General features: G+C 39.9%; 1 protein-coding gene across 19 annotated transcripts in view; it reads left to right on the top strand.

The window, feature by feature from the left end:
- Positions 1-22,623, top strand: part of RNF13 (ring finger protein 13) — a 171,410-nt gene that overhangs the window by 26,526 nt on the left and 122,261 nt on the right. For 15 of the 19 annotated variants that reach the window (XR_016233254.1, XR_016233253.1, XM_008266322.5 and 12 more), the window contains exons 2-3: positions 5,397-5,523; positions 20,708-20,788. Coding sequence is in view for 9 of the 19 variants with exons in the window: in XM_008266322.5 (XP_008264544.2) it covers positions 5,410-5,523; positions 20,708-20,788 (195 nt within the window). In the remaining 10 variants the exon portion in view is untranslated. The remainder of the gene's footprint in view (positions 1-5,396; positions 5,524-20,707; positions 20,789-22,623) is intronic. The other 4 variants (XM_070072669.2, XM_051818708.3, XM_070072674.2 and 1 more) reach the window with 1 other exon arrangement.

The following is a 22,623-nucleotide window of genomic DNA, read 5'->3' as shown; positions in this document are numbered from 1 at the left end:
CATTTTAGAATCTTCTGTGTTTTACTGTTGAAAGTCTAACTACACTGTTTATGGTGAGGATCTTTTCTGGTCATGTCTATAAGGAGTTCTGTGTGCTTCTTGTACTTGACTGTCCCTTTCTTTCTCCAAATTGGGTAACTTTTCTGTTTTTCAGTTTGATTTATCTTTATAACCTCATTCTCACAGGAAAATTTTTTATGTCATATATGGATTTCTTTAACTCATGAATTTGTTTCTCATTGCTTTTCTGTAATCCTATGATCCTTCTTTTGAATTCCATTTTGGGAATTTTATCAGTCTCTTCATCTTCACAATCTAATAGTGAAATGTTGATGTGTTCCTTTAGGGGAATCATGTTGTGTTCCTTGTTCTTGTTTCTTCTATTTCTACATTTGTTTTTAGACATTTGTGGAAACACTTTTTGGTTTTCTCTACTTATGGGTTTTGTCTTTGGACTATCCCCCTGTGGCTTCGTGGAGTGTCTATTCTTTCAGTGAATACCTAGAGTCATGTGCTGAGTAAGGCTTGGGAACTCTGGTGAGTGCTCAAGGATGGGTTGTGAATTCAGGGTGTCACCCAGATTGGGCTTAATAGGTCTCCTCTCTTGTCAGCAGGGGAGAGGATATGATCACATCTTTCGGTGTACTCATAAATCATCTCATCTCTTCCAAGGTGATCAATGCCCAGGGTTAGTCCACCGTGGGTACAATCCTCACCCACCTTGGTGCATGAACTTTACAAGGATCTATGCAGTCGTCCGTGCGAACATGGAACCCTCAGGAGTTATGCATCCCAAGCATTCAGGGAGCTTTGAGCTTCTGATACCAGACACAGTGATTACTCAGAGACTCAGCTACACCCTACACCAATTTTGAAGTCATAGGTTTCCTACAGTCACAGTGCACAAGACTCCCACAGTCACAGGGTGCAGAAGATCTCCTCTTTGTCCGGTAATCTTGCCCTGTCCATAGATAGAGAAGATTTGTTTCCAGAGCCAGTTGTCTATGGGTGCTCCACCTTGGCAGTTTGAGCGATGGAGCCTGTGGTAGCTTGAGAGGCTGGAATCTGGTAAGGGCAGACTGCAGCAGCTGGCGCCACTCTCAGAACCTGGTGTTTCCTAAAGCCTCTGGCTGCGGGAGTCACAGATGGTGTCCCCGCTTGCTGATGTGTGGCTGTACTTTCCATACTGCTACACAGTGTACGTCTTCTTTCTGTAGAATTTCCTTTGCAAACTTCTCTCCAACTCTGCCTTGGGGATATTCTTCCTCTGCTTTTTTCTGCTTTCTTCCCCTTGTCAGAACCAGCTTGTCTTTTCCCTATTAAGCTTTCTTGGAATCTCTAATGCTTTAAACTTTTTTTAAAAAAATTTCTGATGTACTCTTGTTTATGACAACTTCTGAGCCATTCTCTTTGAAGGCTTTAAAAACTATTTCACAGGAATTTAATTTTAGTATTTATTAGTGGTTCTAGTTTTAAGGATTCTTGGAAATCCATGATGCATTATGAAGAGCACTATGGAATTGTTGATATATCTGGGTGTTGTATGAATTTAGAACAGTATTTTGGAGGAAATTTTGTAGGATCATATTCTTTTTTTTTTAAGATTTATTTATTTATTTGACAGGTATAGTTACAGACAGAGAGAGAGAGAGAGAGAGAGAGAAAGAGAGAGAGACAGAGAGACAGAGAGACAGAGAGACAGAGAGAAAGGTCTTCCTTCTATTGGTTCACTCTTCAAATGGCCGCAGTGGCCGGAGCTGTGCTGATCGAAGCCAGGAGCCAGGTGCTTCTTCCTGGTCTCCTATGCGGGTGCAGGGGCCCAAGCATTTGGCCATCCTTTACTGCTTTCCCAGGCCACAGCAGAGAGCTGGACTAGAAGAGGAGCAACCAGGACTAGAACCAGTGCCCATATGGGATGCTGGTGCCACAGGCGGAGGATTAATCAAGTACGCCACGGTGCCAGGATCATATTCTTGTATATGTCTTGTACATATGTAACCATGATAACATTTGTAAGAAAATAACATACTTAATGAAATGTGACTTGCTATTATAAAATTTCCACTGAAATAGTTAACTAATTGCTCACTTTTTTCTATTAGTGCTTGGTGTAGAGTGCATTCTTTTGTTGTATGTTATCATTTAAGATACATCTATTGGAAAGAACACAATAAAACTACTAGTTATTTCTGTAAAGTAGGAAAAAATTATAATTATTTTATCAGTTGTGATGGGTTTTGAAATACCAGCAATAATAGGGAAGATAGGTTGAAAACTAATGGAATAGGAGCTTCATTTGAAGGAGCTTATTTGTGGAGATGGTTGGCTGTTTCATAAGTGTTATTTGACAGTAAAGTAGTTGATTTCAGATGATTGAGTCATTTTCAAAATTAAGTTATTTGGAAGGAAGTTTCCTGAAAGGAATGGTGGTCTGAACACTTGCTGAAATCTTAAAATGAAATTTTAAAATGTAATTTTGTGTAAATAAATTGTATAATATTAACACAAATTTAATTATGAAGTTAAGGTTTACTGTGATGCTTGGGGAATTTATAAAATTTGCAATTACCAGACCAGCATTAGAGAGTAACTGTCATCTATGCTCTACAGCCATGCAGATAATCATTTGTGTCAGCCAGGGTTCTCTAGATCTGAAAAATGTGGCCAGAATGAAATCAATAAAATCAAGACATGGTTCTTTGAAAAGATCAACACAATTAGCAAGCTTTCAGCTGAACTTATTAAAAACAAAGAAGGAGAAGGGGAGAAAGGGTGAAGAGGGAGGAGGAGAGGAGGGAAAAGGGATGTGAAGGGGAGAAGGAATGAATATATATAGAAATTAGATTGGAAATATAACTGCCAATTTTAGGAATTATGGGAGGGTACTATAGATAACTGTATGTGAAAAAATTGGATAGCCTAATTGAAATGGATAGCCTCTAGAAACGGAAACCTGCCGAGACTGAATCATGAAGACAGAAAATTGAGTGAATAATCAGAATCTTCGCAAGAAAGAAAATCCTAAGACCAGATAGGAATTATGAAAGAGTATTATAGATAACTATATGCCAAGAAATTGGAAAGCCTAATTGAAATGGACAAACTCTAGAAACACAGAAACCTACTGTGACTGAATCATGGAGACAAAAAATTGAATGAATAGTCAGAATCTTCCCAAGAAAGAAAATTCCAGGACCAGATGGCCTCACTGGCAAATTCTTTCAAATATTTAAAGAATTAACACCAATCCTTCTCAAATTCTTCCAGCAACTACTTCTTTTAACATCATGAATAACTTCCAGGATCCCTTTGAAGTCATGTTTGATTTTAAGAAACACAATAATGCAGGGTATCAGGGACCTCTTGCTATTGTTGTTTATGTTTTTTTTTTAAACAAGCTTTTATAGTTAATTTATAATCTTTCCAAGTTAAATGTTTTTCACCAATCAAGGAATTATTTTTTCAATAAATAATGTCACCTAGTAACTCAATTGACAATCTGCATTTATGTTAACTCAGTAAATTAAGTACTAAGAGAGGATGTATCAAAGGATTTAAACTTGCTAATATTTCTCATCAGATGACTTCCTGGAGAAGGAAGGTTTAACCTGAAATCTGAAAAATCCAAAAATGACAAAACCATATCTGTGCTTTCTAAGAATGTGTTAACAACTCTGGACCTTTTTACAGAAGCTACATATATTTACACATACACAAAATTTTGTGAAATTTCCTAACACTTTTAGTTTCTCCCAAATTGTCTTTTGAATATAACAAAGGGGTATGTTTTATATCCTGGATAGCACATATAATGAAGTATAAAGCCAGGAGGTGTGTTTCCAGAAAGTTTATCAGAGCAGGAGTCACTGTTTAGAATTCAGAGACATTTATGTCTCATTTATTTATGTTGGACAAACTCTTTAATGTGAAAATTTTAGACTCTCCTGCCTCTTCTCCAACATTTACTTCTGTGGCTTACTGCCCTTCCCTCCTCATAAATACATTTCAAAGTTCTTTGTTCTCTTGACTTTTATGAAATCAATCTCTTTACCCTGCTTTCACTGTCTCTTACATTCAAATAGTCTTCAGAATTTTGATTTTTTTTTATTTTTACTTTTACATTAAGATCATTTCAGTTACCACCTATTTGCTTATGATTCCTAAAACTCTTTTTGCCTTAACTGCAGTCTTTTATTGATCATTGCTTGTTTACAAGTCTACAAATCTTTTTTTTAAAATTTTTTTTTATTTGACAGAGTTAGACAGTGAGAGAGAGAGACAGAGAGAAAGGTCTTCCTTTTGTTGGTTCACCCCCCAAATGGTCACTATGGCTGCACCGATCTGAAGCCAGGAGTCAGGTGCTTTCTCCTGGTCTCCCATGTGAGTGCAGGGGCCCAAGCACTTGCGCCATCCTCCACTGCCCTCCCAGGCCACAGCAGAGAGCTGGACTGGAAGAGGAGTAGCTGGGACTAGAAACTGGTGCCCATATGGGATGCCAGCACTGCAGGTGGAGGATTAACCAAGTGAGCCATGGCACCGGCCCCTACAAATCTTAAAGTTGAAAAATTCCCAAATTATACTTGCCCTGCTACTAAACTAAAAATTTCCAATTTAGGGAGCATTTCAGATTTCAGAACATGGGTATTTTGATTAGAGATTCTCAATCTGTACTTTATAGTAAATTACTTTTATTTATTTGTTTTTATAAAGATTTATTTTATTTATTTGAATGGCAGAGTTACAGTTATATATAGAGAGATCTTCTACCTGCTGGTTCATTCCCCAAATGGGCTGCTGGTTTGTTTTTACATTCTTTATTGTGGGCACATCATACAAGAGTAAGTAAAAAATAAGTTTAAAAAATTAGTTAATATAAAGAGAACAGATTTTATGTATTCCATAGGTACAGTTCCAAGAAAACAGCCACACTTCCTTCACTCACCTGCTCTCCCCAATCCCCACTCTCTTCCTACCCCTCTTACATGTGAATTTATATTGAACCAGAGTCTAAAAATTCTAAAAATTATGTAAAAATTTAAAAGTCTTTGTATTTTTTACTGTTATTGTTATTGAAAGTTCATCTCGCTGAAAATTGAATTAATAGACAGCTGTAGGAGGATTGAGCACTGTAGGAGGATGTTTGTTCTGTGGTTAAAACACAGAACTTAAGAGTCACTGTGAATTATGTGGGCGCCTGTGTTGACTAATCTTGGGTGTTTACCTATATGTCCAAATTTGTGTATATTCTTTCACTTTTGAAATAGAAACTTTAATTTTAAGATTGGCTCACATGTATAATTACAAGCGAAGCTTTTCAGTATTATTGGGAATTCATATAGCAAATGATTTATCCTCAGGGACCAAGTACCATCTCTTAATACATTCTTGTTTTCCAGGTGATTTTACGAGATGCTGCTCTCCATAGGGATGCTCATGCTGTCGGCCACACAAGTCTACACCATCCTGACTGTCCAGCTCTTTGCATTCTTAAACCTCTTGCCTGTAGAAGCAGACATTTTAGCAGTGAGTATAGTAAGATTTATTAGTATCTCAAAAATTCCTTAAAGAAAAGCTTTAAGTAAGTCCTGAATGATGGAATTATATAAAGCTATTTATGTACAAACATAACTAACAACATGAACGCAGTTATTTGAAAGTAGGGTACCTTATTCATTCTTATTATTGCTTACTGTCTAATGTATATCTAATGCAATGAGTACCTGATAAGTGATGTTGTTCTTGAGAGTGTGTGTGCATATGTGAATGATTTTGTATTTGTGTTGAATCTTAGCATCTTTCTTGGTTTCTAGCATATCTCTAATGAATATAATTTCTCAACATTATATCTGTTGACAATATATTTTTGAAAGATTTTATTTATTTATTTGACAGAGTTACAGACAGTAAGAGGGAGAGACAGAGAGAAAGGTCTTCCTTCCATTGGTTCACTCCCCAGATTGCCATAATGGCCGGAGCTGTGCCGATCTGAAGTTAGGAGCCAGATGTTTCTTCCTGGTCTCCCATGTGGGTGCAGGAGCCCAAGCACTTGGGCCATCTTCTACTGCTTTCCCAGGCCATAGCAGAGATCTGGATTGGAAGGAAGAGAGGCAGCCATGACTAGAACCGGCACCCATATGGGATTCCAGTGCCACAGGTGGAGGATTAACCTACTGTGCCACAGAGCCAGCCCCAATAATATTTTAATATACTCTATGAGATGTCCATAGAAAATTTCATTAGCATTGATAAGTCTGAAGACAAGCACAGTTGTCCTGTCTTTGATGGTGGATAGTAAAATTTTTAGAGATGATTGCTCTCACTAGGCTACTGTCTTATGGTCTTTTACAATGGGAAATGTATAGATTTCCTCTTTTTCATTTCTGTGAAGGTAGAGAAAGAAGAACTAAGTGTGTATGTTTGTGTATGTGTGTGTGCGTGTGTGTGTGTGTGTAAGAGAGAGAGATACTTGCACTCTAGGTCTGTGCTAAGGATGTATTGTTTTTGGTTTTCTTTCTTTCTTTCTTTTTTTATTTTTGACAGGCAGAGTGGACAGTGAGATAGAGAGACAGAGAGAGAAAGGTCTTCCTTTTGCCGTTGGTTCACCCTCCAATGGCCGCCGCTGCAGCCGGCGCACCGCGCTGATCCGATGGCAGGAGCCAGCAGCCAGGTGCTTTTCCTGGTCTCCCATGGGGTGCAGGGCCCAAGCACCTGGGCCATCCTCCACTGCACTCCCTGGCCATAGCAGAGAGCTGGCCTGGAAGAGGGGCAACTGGGACAGAATCCGGCGCCCTGACCGGGACTAGAACCCGGTGTGCCGGCGCCGCAAGGTGGAGGATTAGCCTATTGAGCCACGGCGCCGGCCCTGTTTTTGGTTTTCTGAATACAACTGATTTGCTTAAAGATACTTGATGAGAAATAGAAGGGCAAGAGTGGTTGCTGACCAAAGTTTGATGCGGTCCTCAGCTGTGCTTTGGCATAGTATTGTGGCACATTTCCGAAAGATTTCAGACTCGTTTGAGGACTTGGGAGAGCCAGGCTGGTTTCTGTAACAGCTTTTGAAAGCAGAGTTCAGTCCCTGTGACATTTCTTATCCTCTGTCACCTTCAGTAGGGAACTGCTTATTTTTTTTTCTTGCATATCATGTGGATCTTTTTGAAGTGGAGTGAATGTAGAACTTTTAAGAACTGAATCTGTTGCTGTTTAATCTGTTCTCTACATTAGTTCTCAAAGTTGTTGGAATATTTTTTTATTTTTTAAAAACTTTTTTAAAGATTTTATTTATTTATTTGAGAGGTAGAGTTACAGTGAGAGGGAGAGACAGACAGAAAGGTATTCCTTTCGCTGGTTCACTCCCCAGATGGCCACAATGGCCAGAGCTGTGCTGATCGAAAGCCAGGAGCCAGGAGCTTCTTCCCGGTTTCCCAAGCGGATGTGGGGGCCCAAGCACTTGGGCCATCTTAGACTGCTTTTCCAGGCCATAGCAGAGAGCAGGATTGGAAGAGGAACAGCTGGGACTAGAACCGGCACCCACATGGGATGCCGGTGCTACAGGTGGAGGATTAGCCTATGGCACCCCAGTGCTGGCTCCTAGAATATTCTTGATATGACTTTTGAAATGAGTTAGAGGATTTATGGGTGGATCAGGAGATGAAGTTTTCCTTGTCTCCCATGTTTTCTTTAATTTTGTCTCTGCGTTTATGTTATTTCTAATGCTCGTCACTCCTTTTTGTTTTTATTTAGTATGTATCTAAGGTGAATTGTTATTCCTAGTCCAATTGTGTGATGAGTCAAATTTTCTGTAGACTGCTTTGAGAACTTAGCAGTTATGTGGTTTTGATAAAATTACTTAGCTGCTTTAAGTGCTTCAGTTTCTTTATTTGTAAACTAGAGTGTTGTGGAGGTAATTAAATAAGGTAAACTTCATGGAGTAGTATCTAACACACAGTAAATGCTATGCATGTCATTTTTATATTCATTATAATTATCATTTTGATTATCTTTCATTTACTCCTTCAAGATGATCTGAGACATTCAAGCTTTATTTATTTATTTGAAAGAGTTCGAGAGAGAGAGAGAGAGAGAGATATCTTCCATCCACTGGGTCACTCCTCAAATGGCTACAATGGCCAGGGCTGGGCCAGACCAAAGCCAGGGGCGTCTTCCAGGTCTCCCACATGGGTGGCAGGGCCCCAAGCACTTGGGCCATCTTCCCTTGCTTTTCCCAGGCCATTAGCAAAGATATGCATGGGAAATGGAGCAATTGGGACATGAACTGGTGCCCGTATAGGATGCCAGCATTGTCTACTATGTCACATTGCCGGCCCCAAGCTGTGTTTTTGAATGTAGAGACCAAACAAAATGTTAGGTTTAGAAAAACAATCAAATGTTTTTGCTAGTAGTGTTCCTTGTGCCTCATGCAGTAAGTATTGGTTGTTGACTTCTTCCGGTGAAGAAACCATCATCATGAGAGCTGTTTAAATCTGGTGTAGGCTGAGACTAAAGAAAGAATACTTACAAGCATGCAGAGGTGGCTGGAGGGAAGTGGTTATAAGGTCATGTAACTGGTAAAAAAGGGAACTAAAAATTAAGACAGAGGAACTGGATATGATACAGTCATTCAAAGGAAGTGAGTCAAACTGTAGAAAATATTAGCTCTTCCTTTTAATTGACTAGAAGCATCCCTGAAATCTGAGCTTGCAGTCATACAGATTTAAATACATTGTACATCAGGTTGATTCTAGTTATATACCTCTCATTTTTCTTTAAAGATTTATTTATTTGAAAGAGTTACACAGAGAGGAGAAGCAGAGAGAGAGAGAGAGCTCCCCAATTGGCCACAATGGCCGGAGTTGGGCCTACCTGAAGCCAGGAGCCAGGAGCTTCTTCTGGGTCTCTCATGCGGGTGCAGGGGCCCAAGGGCTTGGGCCATCTTCTGCTGCTTTCCCAGGCCATAAACAGCTGGATCAGAAGAAGAGCAGCCAGGACATGAACTGGCCCCCATATGGGATGTTGGTGCCACAAGTGGAGGCTTAGCCTACTATACCACAGCACTGGCCCCTATACAATTCATTTTTAGGTTTCTTTTATCTTGGCCATTGAATTCTCCCACTTCACTGTTAATTCCCCACTAACAGTATTTATGCCACTGGTTGGAGATGCTACTATAGTATGTTGCTAACAAATCAGTAAACTTTGTAGATTTTGAGTACCTGGAAGGCAGGATTGTGTCTCATTAGTAAGCTTTATGTTCCTCCTGCCTATTGTCAGTACACAGTAAAAATTCAGGAAATGTTGGAGCAGATCAGTAGTCTTCCCTTAGAGATTTAGTTCTGTCTTGCTTTGTTTTAGAAGCATGAGTTTCTTGATACTTTTATTTATTTATTTGAAAGGTAGAGTTACAGAGAGAGAGTGAATACCAGAGAGATCTTCCATCTGTTGGTTCACTCCCCAAATGGCTGGAACTGCCAGGGCTGAACCAGGTCTAAGCCAGTAGCCAAGAGCTTTATCTGGGTCTCCCGCATGTGCAGCAGCGGCCTAAGCACTTGTGTCATCTTCTACCACTTTTCTCAGACCATTAAAAGGGAGCTGAATCAGAAGTGGAACAGCCAGGACTCAAACTGGCTCCCATAGAGGATACTGACATTACAAGGGGCGGCCTTACTCACTATACCACAATGTTACCCCTCTTGATACTTAAGATTACTGTTTTCATTTCTTATTTCATTGTTTCTCTTTTCTTTTACCTCAAAAGAAATGTGACATCATTAATTATGTAGGCTTATTTCTAGAAACATGTACTTTTGGAATTGGCAGGAGCATTGCACTTAAACCAGATCAGTGGAAAATATCCTAAGTCCAGTAGGCACAAGGGACTGGTTATTTTGGAGTTCTGCCTTTGGTCTTATTTGGTCTTAGTTTCATAGGACAAGTAACCCAATGTTGGCTGATTCTTAGTCTGTTTTTTGATTTAGTTGTCTGGATTTTTCATGGACAATTGGTTGCTTGGTGGTGGTTTGAGGGTCAGTGAGCTGAATAGCAGAGAAACACCTAGTGGGTGGTAGTATGAATGGTTTGCATTATATAGCATGGTAGTCAAGTACTCCAGCAATGGAGTTGAAATCTGAGTTGAATTCCAGTTCCACCAAAAGTTGTATGACTTTTAGAAAATTATCTAACATCTCAAGTATCTATTTTAAAAACAAAAGTATGTGAAAGACAGAATAAGGTAGTGAGTTAAGACCCAGGGTGCTGTAGATGGCATTGTGGTAAAACAGGTTAAGCTGGGCAATGCCAGCATCACATATGGGCACCAGTCCAAAACCTGGATGCTCCACGGATGATCCAGATCCCTGCTGATGTCCCTGGGAAGTCAACTGAAGATGGCCCAAGTGCTTTAATCCCTGCACCCACATAGGAGACCTGGAAGAATCTGTGGAGTCCTGGCTTTGGCCTGGCATAGCTGTGGCCATTGCAGCTTTCTGGGGAGTGAACCAGTGGATAGAAGATCTCTGTTTGTCTCTCCTTCTCTCTCTGTGACTCTGCCTTTCAAATAAATAAAATATATATCTTAAAATAAAATAATAAAAAAAAGAACCAGAGTGCTGGTGCAAGGCACTTAGGTTAAGAATCTTGCCCCACCCCCCACCAAAACCTTTTATTTAAGGAATACAAACTGCATGCTTTTCATAAATACAACTTTAGGAATATAGTGATTCTTCCCACCGTACCCTCCCTCCCACCTACACTCGCAGCCCTCTTCTTCCTCCCTCTCCTATTCTCATTCTTTTATTTTATGAAGATCTATTCAATTAACTTTATACATATATGAATAAACTAAGTAAAGAGTTCAACAAATTGTATGAAAAAGGGGACAGCACTGTGGCAAAGAGAGTTAAAGCCCCAGCCTGAAGCACCAGCATCCCATATGGGTTCTAATCCCAGCTGCTCCTCTTCCCATCCAGCTCTCTGCTGTGGCCTGGGAAAGTGGTAGACCCCTGCACCCACACTGGGGACCTGGAGGAAGCTCCTGGCTTCCGGCTTTGGGTTGGCACAGCTCTGTCCATTGTGACCATCTGGGGAGTGAGCCAGCGGATGGAAGACCTCTCTCTAATCTGTCTCTACCTCTCTCTATAATTCTGTCTTTCAAATAAATAAAATAAATCTTTAAAAAAAAAGAAATTGCATGAAAAAAACTGTTGCTCAACAGTTGTGACAAGGGCTGTTCAAAGTCATTGTATCTTGAAGTATTAATTTCACTTCTATAGATTGATTTTTAGGTGCTGTATTAGTTATCAGAGATCAGAGAGAACATATGTCTTTTTGGGACTGGCTTATTTCACTAAGTATGATGTTTTCCAGATTCATCCATTTTGTTGCAAATGACAGAATTTCAATTTATTTTACCGCTGTGCAGTATTCCATGGTGTACATGTCCTATAATTTTTATGCAGTCATCAGTTGATAGGCATTTGGGTTGATTCCATGTCTTAGCTGTTGTGAATTGAGCCACAGTAAATATGGAGGTACAGATAACTCTTTCATATGCTGATTCATTTCCCTTGGGTAAATACCCAGGATTGGGATGGCTGGGGCATATGGTAGGTCTATATTCAGATTTCTGAGGTATCTCCAAACTGTCTTCTCTAGTGGCTTTACCAGTTTACATTCCTACCAACAGTGGATTAGGGTACCTTTTCCCCCACATCTTTGCCAGCATTTGTTCTTGATTGATTTCTGTATGAAAGCCAATTTGATGGGGGTGAAGTGAAGCCTCACTGTGGTTTTGATTTGCATTATCCTGATGGCTTGAGATCCTGAACTTTTTTTTTTTTTTTTTTTTTTTTTTTTGGACAGGCAGAGTTAGACAGTGAGAGAGAGAGACAGAGAGAAAGGTCTTCCTTCCGTTGGTTCACTCCCCTAATGGCTGGTACAGCTGGCACTGTGCCGATCTGAAGCCAGGAGCTAGGTGCTTCCTCCTGGTCTCCCATGTGGGTGCAGAGCCCAAAAACTTGGGCCATCCTCCACTGCCTTCCCGGGCCACAGGATAGAGCTGGACTGGAAGAGGAGCAACCGGGACAGAATCAGCTCCCCATCCGGGACTAGAACCCGGTGTGCCAGCACAGGTGGAGGATTAGCCTAGTGAGCCATGGCGCTGGCTGATCCTGAACATTTTTTTCATGTGTCTGTTGGCCATTTGGATTTCCTCTTTTGAAAAATGTCTGTTAACATCCTTTGCCCATTTCTTATCTGGGTTGTTTTGTTGTTGTTGAGTTTCTTGGTCTCTTTGTATATTCTGGTTATTAATCCTTTATCAGTTGCATTGTTTGCACATAATTTTTCCCATTCTATCAGTTGCTTCTTCACTTTCCTAAGAGTTTTGCAGTGCAAAAGTTTCTCAATTTGATGAGATCCCATTTGTGAATTTTGGCTTTGATTGCTTGTGCCTCTGGGGTGTTTTCCAAGAACTCTTTGCCTGTGTCAATGTCTTAGAAAGTTTCCCCAATATTCTCTAATAATTTGATGGTATTGGACCATAGATTTAGGTCTTTAATGCATTCTGAAAGTTTTTTTTGTGTAAGGTGTAAGTTAGGGGTCTTTCTTCATACTTCTGCTTGTGGAAATCCAGTTTTCCCAGAATCATTTGTTGAAGAGACTGTCCTTGCTCCAGGGATTGGTTTTAGGTCCTTTTTCAAATATAAATTGGTAGTAGATGCTTGGATTGATTTCTGGTGCTTCTATCCTGTACCACTTCTATTCTGTTCCACTGGTCTAGCCATCTAGTACCAGGCCATTTTGATTATAACTGCCTTGTAGTATTTCTTGAAATAAGGTATTGTGATGCCTCCAGCTTTGTATCTTTGTATAAGAATACTTTAGCTGTTCAGGTCCCCCCTAAGTTATTTTTTTTTTTTGAAAGTCAGAGTTATATATAGAGAGAAGGAGAGGCAGAGAGAGAGAGAGAGAGAGAGCGAGCGAGCGAACCATCTGCTGGTTCACTCCACAAATGGCTGCAATGGCGCAATGGCTGGAGCTGCGCTGATCTGAAGTCAGGAGCCAGGAGCTTCTTCTGGGTCTCCCACGCACCTATAGGAACCCAAGGATTGGGCCATCTTTTACTGATTTCCCAGGCTGTAGCAGAGAGCTGGATGGGAAGTGGAGCAGCCGTGACTCGAACCGGTGCCCTTATGGGATGCCAACACTGCAGGTGGTGGCTTAACCCATTGCGCCACAGCGCCAGCCCCCTCCCATAAGTTTTAATATGTTGTATTGCTGTCTTCATTCTTTTCCAGAAATTTTTTCAAATCTCTTGATTTTTTTCTATGACCCACTGTTCATTCAGAAGCATGTTGGTCAGTATCCATTTGTTCATATATGTTTTAGAGATTCTTGTGTTGTTGAAATCCAGCTTCATTCCATTGTGGTCAGAGAATATACATGGTATGATTTCAATTTTTTTGAATTTGCTGAGATTTGCTCTATGGCCTAGCTTGTAGTCTGTCATAGAGAAGTTCCATTCACTGGTGAGAAGAATGTGTATTCTGCATCTGTAGGATGAAAAGTTCTGTAGATATCCATTAAGGCCATTTGTTCTATAGTGTCAATTAACTGCATTGTTTCCTTGCTGATTTTCTGTCTGGTTGATCTGTCCATTGCTGAAAGTGCAGTATTGAAGTCCCCCATTACTATTGTGTTGGAGTCTATGTCTCCCTTCAGATCCTTTAACATTTCTTTTCAATGGCCAGGTACCCTGTACTTAGGTGCGTATGCATTCATAATAGTCACCTCTTCCTGTTGAATTTATTCTGTATTCATTACATAGTTCCCTTCTTTGTCTTAGCAGTTTTTGTGTTAAAGTATGTTTTGTCTGATATTAGGATGTCTCTTTTTTGGTTTCTGTTTACATGGAGTATCTTTCTCTCTCCTTTCACATTTAGTCTGCCTGTTTCTTTGTTGTTTCTTGTAGGCAGTAAATAGATGGGTTTTGTTTTTTAATCTATTCAGCCAGTCTGTGTCTTTTAACTGGAGAGTTGAGGCCATTTACATTCAAGCTGACTTTTGGTAAATAACAACTTGGCCTTAGCATTTTTCCATAAATATCCTTATTATTTACTTTGAATTTCCTTTGTACTTTTATGGGAATTTTCTGCTTCAGTTTATTTCATAGAGATGTCCATGTTTCTGTGTATAGCACATTATGGAAGGTCTTTATTTCACCTTCGTTCATAAATGAGAGCTTTTCAGGGTGTAGTATTCTGAGTTGACAGTTTTTGTTTGTTTGTTTTTGTTTTGTGTTTTGCTGAAGACTTGGAATATATTTCACCATTCTCTCCTAGCAGGAAGGGTTTCTGATGAGAAGTCAGCTGTGATTCTAATTGGAGATCCTCTGAATGTAATCTGACATTTCTCTCATGCACATTTTAGAATCTTTTATTCATATTTTATTGTGGAGAGTTTTACTACAATGAGTCATGGTGAAGATCTACTCTGGTCATGTCTGTTAGGAGTTCTATGTGTTTCCTATACTTGGATGTCCCTTTCTTTCTCCACATTAGGGAAGTTTTCTGTAATTATTTCACTAAAAGGGCCTTGTAATCCATTCTGTGTTTCCATGCTTTCAGCAACTTTTAAGACACATATGTTGGGTCATTTGATAGTATCCCATTAATTAATCTCTGACAGTGTTTTTAGTTTGCTAGTTTCTTTCTTTCTTTCTTTCTTTTTTGTTTTTGGTCTGACTTTAAAATTTCTAGAGATTTGTCTTCTAACTTGGATATTCTTTCTTCTGCCTCACTGAGCCTGTTCTTGCGGCTTTCCACAGTATTTTTTATTCTGTTAAATTCATTTCCATGATTTCATTTTGATTTCTCTTTAAAATCTCAATTTCATGGGAACAATTTTCATTCATGTCATGTATGAATTTTTTAGTTCATGAATTTGCTTCTGATTACTTCTAAGTAATCCTGCGATCATTTTTTAATTGTTTCTGTCATTTTGTCAGTCTTCATTTCCACATTCTAGTATTGGACTGCTGTGTTCTTTTGCAGGCGTCATATTTTCTTCTTTATTATTGTTTCTTGAATTGCTGTGTGTATTATTAGGCATTTGTGGTGATACTTGTTGTTTTTTTTTTTTTTTTTTGCCTTTGATGACTTTTATCTTTGAACTATTCCTCTGTGGCTTAGTGGAGTGTCCGCTCTTTCATTGAATACCCAGAGAAGTATGCTGGGTGTGTTCAGGGAACTCTGTTCAGTACTCCAGGGTGAGGGGAGTGTATAAGGTGATACCCACATTGGGCATGATAAATCTCATATATATATATTTTTAAATCAGAGGGGAGATTTGTTCAATTCTGTTGGTGTAGTCTCATGCTCTCCTCCTCTCCTAAAAGGAGACCAATGCCTGGGTGGTAGCCCCAGTGGGTAGTTTTCATCTGTGCTGCCACAAGAACCACACAAAGGATCCATACAGCCCTCAGTGTGAACAAGTATCCTGTAGCAATGACCCTCACCAGGGAATCAGGGAGCCACAAGCGTGTGGAACTGACCACAGTGACTGCCCAAAGTCCCAGTGACACATTGCGCTCTCACACTCAGCCACATTATTTTCAGTCCCAGTGCACGAGGCTCCCACTGTCATGAGCTCCCAGTCCCTGTCAATTCTCCCAGCCAGACTCAGGCGTATTGTCTCATCTGGTTGGTAGATACACAAACACATGCTGGTGTCACTGTTGTGTATGTCCAAAATGGCCTCTCTCACATAGTTACAGGACTCTAGGGCTGGGTTGTTGGGGAGGGAGAAAAATGTGCCCCTCCTTCCTCCCTCTAGGTTGGCAGGTATGCTATCTCCCACTGGACTCGAAGCCAGCCTCCTGCCAGGCTCTTCCTGCAGTGGCTTGGGCTGCTGCTGTCTGATCTCACCTCACTCTAAAGCTGGTTCTGAGGCTCTCGGCTGCTGGTGTCCTGAGTTGTGCACATCCACACCCTCCACATAGGTCCACAGTGTCCCTCTAATTTATGTGGAGTTTCCTCTGCCATCTTCTCCCTAACTCTTTCCTGAGACTGTGCTCTCTCCACTTTTCTGAATTATCATCTCCTAGACTAGAGCTGTAAATGGCCTCCCCATTCTGCCATCTTGACTCTCTCTGAATCTTTTTATTTTTTTTAAAGATTTATTTATTTATTTGAAAGAGTTACACAGAGAGAGGAGAGGCAGAGAGAGAGAGATCTAGATCTCTAGAGAGATCTAGAGAGAGAGGTCTTCCATCCGATGGTTCACTCCCCAGATGGTTGCAATGGCTGGAGCTGCGCCGATCTGAAGCCATGAGCCAGCAGCTTCCTCTGGCTCTCCCACACAGGTGCAGGGGCCCAAGAACTTGGGTCATCCTTCACTGCTTTAGAAGGCCACAGAAGAGAGCTGGATCAGAAGTGGAGCAGCCAGGACTCAAACCAGCATCCATATGGGGTGCCAACACTGCAGGCAGCGGTTTTACTCGCTACATCACAGCACCTGCCTCATGAATCCTGTTTTCTTTAACTTAGTAGAAGGAAGTTATTTTTGAATTTCTGTGATCAGTCTATCAAATAAGAATGATAATAATAGTGACCTACTTTATAGTTTTTTTAAGGATTAAGTAAATTAATACCCATGATAGATATGCCAGTTATCCTGATCGTATAGTCACACTTGTATATGTGTACAAATGTCATATACTCTACCCCATAAAGAAGTGCAATTACTAAATGTCAATTCAAATATATATTAAAAATTAAAACCTATATAGTGTTCAGCATGATGTTAATATATAATGAGTGCTCAATAATTGTTAGCTATTTGTTACTTTCTAAATTAAAGGAAACGTTCTGTTAAGCTTCCTACAAAGAACAAGTATTGGTAAAGAAAAGACCTTTTCAAAATAAGTGAACTGAAATTTTATGGGATAATAACTGAGGATGGAATTTTAGAAAGAAATAATTTTATTTTCTACTTCAAAAATCTTAACAGAGAACATACTTATTTATTTATTTATTTTTTGACAGGCAGAGTGGATAGTGAGAGAGAGAGAGAGACAGAGAGAAAGGTCTTCCTTTTGCCATTGGTTCACCCTCCAGTGGCCACCATGGCTGGCGCGCTGCGGCCGGCGCACCGCGCTGATTTGAAGGCGGGAGCTAGGTGCTTCTCCTGGTCTCCCATGGGGTGCAGGGCCCAAGCACTTGGGCCATCCTCCACTGCCTTCCCGGGCCACAGCAGAGCGCTGGCCTTCTGGAAGAGGGGCAACCGGGAATGAATCCGGCGCCCTGACCGAGACTAGAACCTGGTGTGCCAGCGCCGCTAGGTGGAGGATTAGCCTATTGAGCTGTGGCGCCGGCCAGAGAACATACTTTAATGTCATGAACATCACACTTTGTCTACCCCCATCTTGTTTCTGCAGTGCCAAAGAGGTATTTGTTAGTCTTGTTCATAGGAGGAACTATTGCAGTGTGAGACAGTCCTTTTGCTGGTATGGAATGAGAAAGTGATTTCAAAATGGGTCTCACTCAGCAACAAAATTTACATCAAGTCCCACAGTTATAAGTACTGTAGTTCAAGTTCAATATTTTATTTCTCAAATTTTAAGCATAAAAGTAAAACTCTTCAGTAATAAGAAATGATTAAAAAAACCCTAGATTTGCGGATTTTCCTGACTTAAAAAGCACACATTCACATTTTTATTTTTCCTCAGTCCATCTATCTTGATCTAGATCAGATTCTTTTATGTTATAGTGGTGTCTTTTCCTGGGAAGAGTTAAATGACTTTCTCAGATTCAACACAGAACTGATTATAGTGAATGAAAGCAATTAAGGTAATTTAATCAAGAGATTAAATGTGAATTGTGGTAATGGATGTAAAAGCACTTTGTAAGTTATTAAGCACTCTTCAAATAGGAATTATGACTGCAACAGACAGCAACCCTGAAGCAATCACCATTCATATGAGGATACTTCAGAATATTTGTGGAGAAATGCAATTAAAAGATAATTTCATTTTGGTGCAAAAAATTAAAATCTATGCATACTTTTTCATAATATACATTTATTGTGAATGCTTTGAAAATAGCTGTATATATGCATTTCAAAAGTTTTTGCACCGGCCGGCGCCGCAGCTCACTAGGCTAATCCTCCGCCTAGCGGCGCCGGCACACCGGGTTCTAGTCCCGGTCAGGGCGCCGGATTCTGTCCCGGTTGCCCCTCTTCCAGGCCAGCTCTCTGCTGTGGCCAGGGAGTGCAGTGGAGGATGGCCCAGGTGCTTGGGCCCTGCACCCCATGGGAGACCAGGAAAAGCACCTGGCTGCTGGCTCCTGCCATCGGATCAGCGCGGTGCGCCGGCCGCAGTGCACCGGCCGCGGCGGCCATTGGAGGGTGAACCATTGGAGGGTGAACCAACGGCAAAGGAAGACCTTTCTCTCTGTCTCTCTCTCTCACTGTCCACTCTGCCTGTAAAAAAAAAAAAAAAAAAAAAAAAAGTTTTTGCACCAAAATAAACTTAACTTTTAATTCTACTTTTCCATGAACATTTTTAAGTACTCTGTTCTGGATGGCCTCCATGTACACTGCTGGACTGATAAACCCAGACATAAGAGAGTGGATGGATTCAGTGCCCAAATTCAGATGCTTGGATCACAAAGTTTATTGAATTAATTGCAAGCAGATGGTGAGAACAAAGGTGAACGATGGGTATGTTAAGACACTCAGGATATGGTTTTAGTGGGATGCAAGAACCATACTACCCGAATTCTCTGTTGTCTGTTGATTGTCCGTTTTCTCTCTATGCTGTGTCAGCTTTCTCTATGGATGGTGTGATTACCAGGGTCTGAGCTGAGAGTGAGCCAAGTGATCCAATACTTGCTTGCTGTATTGGTGAGATACAAGCATTTTTAAAAAGTTAATTAATCATTTATTATTTATTTGAAAGGCAGAGAGAGAGAGATTCTTTTTAATTAATTAATTTATTTGAAAGACAAAGTTTCAGAGAGGCAGAGGCAGAGAGAGAGAGAGAGAAGTCTTCCATCTGCTGGTTCACTCCCCAAATAGCTGTAATGGGGGAGAGAGAGAGAGAGAGAGAAAGAGAGAGAGAGAGAGAAAGTCTTCCATCTGCTGGTTCACTCCCCAAATAGCTGTAATGGCCGGAGCTGGGCTGATCCAAAGCCAGGAGCCAAGAAAGATCCCACGTGGGTGCAGAGGCCCAAGGACTTGGGCCTTTTTCCTTCTGTTTTTCCAAGCCATTACAGAGAGCTGGATTGGAAGAGGAGCAGCTGGGTCTCGAACTGGTGCCCTTATGGGATGCTGGTGCCGCAGGCAGAAGCTTAGCCCACTGCGCCACAGCACCAGCCCTGATACAAGGCATTTATGCCTGGCTGGTTAACTGCAAAGGTGTTTATCTGCATACGTCTGACAGGTGAGATAGGAGTTTAGAATGGGACTCACCAGAAGATATTTGTTTTAGGGTTGACTTAGCTATCAGTCTGGATGTCTGATATAATCCATGTTTTGTGGACATTTAAGGTTTGCTTGATCCTTCTATCCTTCTATCTTTTCTTATGATAAGTTTTATGTAACAGTTTTGCTTTGTTTCATCCTTTTAATCTGTCTTCAATCAAACATTTTCTTTTCTATTTATGACCTATAGGTTGTGAACAACTTTTTAAACTGTTAATAAATCACAGTTTTCACTTGGGTCTCAAAGTTGCTTGTTTACTGTCTATGCTTAGCTCTGTCTACCTTCCTTGCTTCTCGTACTCTGTTAGCAGAATTAACATTCTAATTATTCTAATTAATTATTCTAATTAAATGATACAGCAAACTCAAAATTGTATCATAACTGTTATCTTCTAATACATAGAAAACCGTTTTGTTTTGTTTTAGTAGAGGATTAATAAATATCTTGGCAGAAGACTCTGTTATATGGAAAGGGGAATGTTGATAAAGTGAATACCCTCAGTTATCCTCAATTAAATCAGAGCTTTGGGGCCGGCGCTGTGGTGCAGTGGGTTAAAGCCCTGGCCTGAGGTGCTTGCAATCCGTATGGGTGCCATTTCTAATCCCAGCTGCTCCTCTTCCAATCCAGCTCTCTGCTGTGGCCTGGGATGGCAGTAAAAGATGGCCCAGGTCCTTGAGCCCCTACACCCATGTGGGAGACCTGGAAGATGCTCCTGGCTCCTGGCTTTGGATTGGCACAGCTCTGGCCATTGTGGCCATCTGGGGCGTGAATCAGTGGATGGAAGACCTCTTTCTCTGTTTCTACCTCTCTCTGTAGCTCTTACAAATAATTAAAGTAAATTTTTATAAAATAAATCAGAGCTTTATAACTTAGAGAAAATAAAATGGAACCCTCTTGCTGAAAATTAATTTCTCTAGGAAATTCCTTGCCAAGGAGTTGTCTGCAGGAAAAAAAATCAGAAAAACTATAAGTTGTTGAATGCTGTAGAATTATTGTTGTTACTAAAATACAATATATGAAATCAGAGTCAAATTTAAGCAGTTGTGTATTTTGTACCTTGCATATATTCCTTGCTATTGTAATGAATACGCAATTCCACATTTATTTATTGTTATAAGCTGATAGTAAACCCGAATTATGAAAATGTCAATTTATATAATCTTCAGAAACCTTTTGTTTTTAGTATTATATGTAAATTGGTCTTAACTTGATTCTTTTCAATTTTATATTTAGTATAATTTTGAAAATGCATCTCAGACATTTGATGATCTCCCGGCAAGATTTGGTTATAGACTTCCAGCTGAAGGTTTAAAGGTAAGAAAATAATAATATATGTTAAAGTCACAAGGTGTTTAATAAGATAATTTTTATTGTTCTTTATTAAATAATGAAATTTGTAGTTTATTATCTTAAAGTCCATACATACATTGTTATTTCTAAAAGGCACGGACTATTCAGAAGATATAAAAAAGAAAGTAAAAATTACCTGTGATTGCGTTTTTCTGACATTGCCACTGTTAATATTTTGGTAAATGTTTCTGGGATATGTGTTGTGTATGTGACTGTAACTGTAGATGGTGTATGTATTTGTATGTTAATGAGAATGCTTATATATGCAATGAATCTATGGTTAATACTGAGAGAAACATGCTACCTGACTTTTAATTGTATATCTAGATTACCTTTTCATGCTTATCGGGCAAAGATCTACATTATTATTTTTAATAGCTGTATAGTGTTTGCAGTATCCTGGAATACTGTGAATTTTGAACACTCTTATATAGGTATTCATGTTATCCAGTTTTCAGTATTATAAACAGTACTGCAATGAATATTTCCTATAGGATACCTTTCCGAGGTTTTCCACAAGCCCTTTCTTGAAAGTTTACCTTAGAAAACCCAGGAAGCTTTCTGAGAAGCTTAGCTGCAGCAAGTGTTTTGATCAGAAAAGTAGCTTCTCTTTGCTGTGATTATTCTATAGTTTGAACTAGTTCTAGTTGGTTGCTGTTTTTTTAATTGTTAAAATTATAAATCACATCTAATCATACTGAATTGTAAAACTTCTGTTGTGTCTTTATTTTAAGAAAAAATGAGAATAAAATTACCCTGTTTGACCTGAATGTAGCAGAATATGGCCCAAGTCCTTGGGCCCCTACCACCCACAAGAGAGACCAGAATGAAGTACTTTGGGTTGGCCCAGCTCTGGGTGTTACAGCCATTTGGGGAGTGATCTGGTGGGTAGAAGATAACTTTTTCTGTCTTTTCTTTCACTCTGCCTTTCAACTAAATGAATAAATCTTTTTTAAAAAAGGTATCAAATAAAATATTGTTGTTTTTCTAGGTTTCCCCCCAGGAACTTTAGAACAATTTAGAATTCCATCAGTGGCAACTAAGACTGTGTTTTTCTCCCATATTCTTTCTAATGTTAGATATTATTTTTAAAGATTTATTTATTTATTTGAAAGTCAGAGTTACACAGAGAGAGAGGAAGAATGGCAGAGAGAGAGAGAGAGAGAGAGAGATCTTCCATCCGCTTGTTGACTCCCCAGTTGTCTGCAATGGCCAGAGATGGGCAGATGCGAAGCTAGAAGCCAGGAGCTTCTTCTAGGTTTCCCATGCGGGTGCAGGGGCTCAAGGACTTGGGCCATCTTCCACTGCTTTCCCAGGCCATACCAGCAAGGTGGATCGGAAGTGGAGCAGCCAGGACACAAACCAGTGCCGTCGGCAGCTTTACCCACTACGCCATAGCACCAGCCCCAATGCTAGATATTATTAAGCTTGTACTAATTTGATAGAAAAAATGTCTAATGAGGTTGAATATCTTTTTTTTCCATGAATATCTTTTTTTTCTTTAGTTAATATAAATTTCCAAAGTACAGTTTATGGATTACATTGGCTCCCCTTCCCCATAATTTCCCTCCCACTCGCACGCCTCCCATCTCCCACTCCCTCTCCCATTCCATTCACATCAAGATTCTTTTTCAATTATCTTTATATACAGAAGATCGATTCAGTATATATTAAGTAAAGATTTCATCAGTTTGCACCCACACAGAAACACAAAGTGTAAAAATACTGTTTCAGTACTAGTTATAGCATTACTTCACATTGGACAACACATTAAGGACAGATCCCACATGAGAAGTAAG

Source organism: Oryctolagus cuniculus, chromosome 4, assembly GCF_051225735.1.
Source record: "Oryctolagus cuniculus isolate XC-2025 breed Fujian yellow rabbit chromosome 4, ASM5122573v1, whole genome shotgun sequence".
Taxonomy (NCBI): Eukaryota; Metazoa; Chordata; class Mammalia; order Lagomorpha; family Leporidae; genus Oryctolagus; species Oryctolagus cuniculus.
Note: the sequence above shows the minus strand (reverse complement) of the source record. Positions and strands in the feature narration are given on the sequence as shown.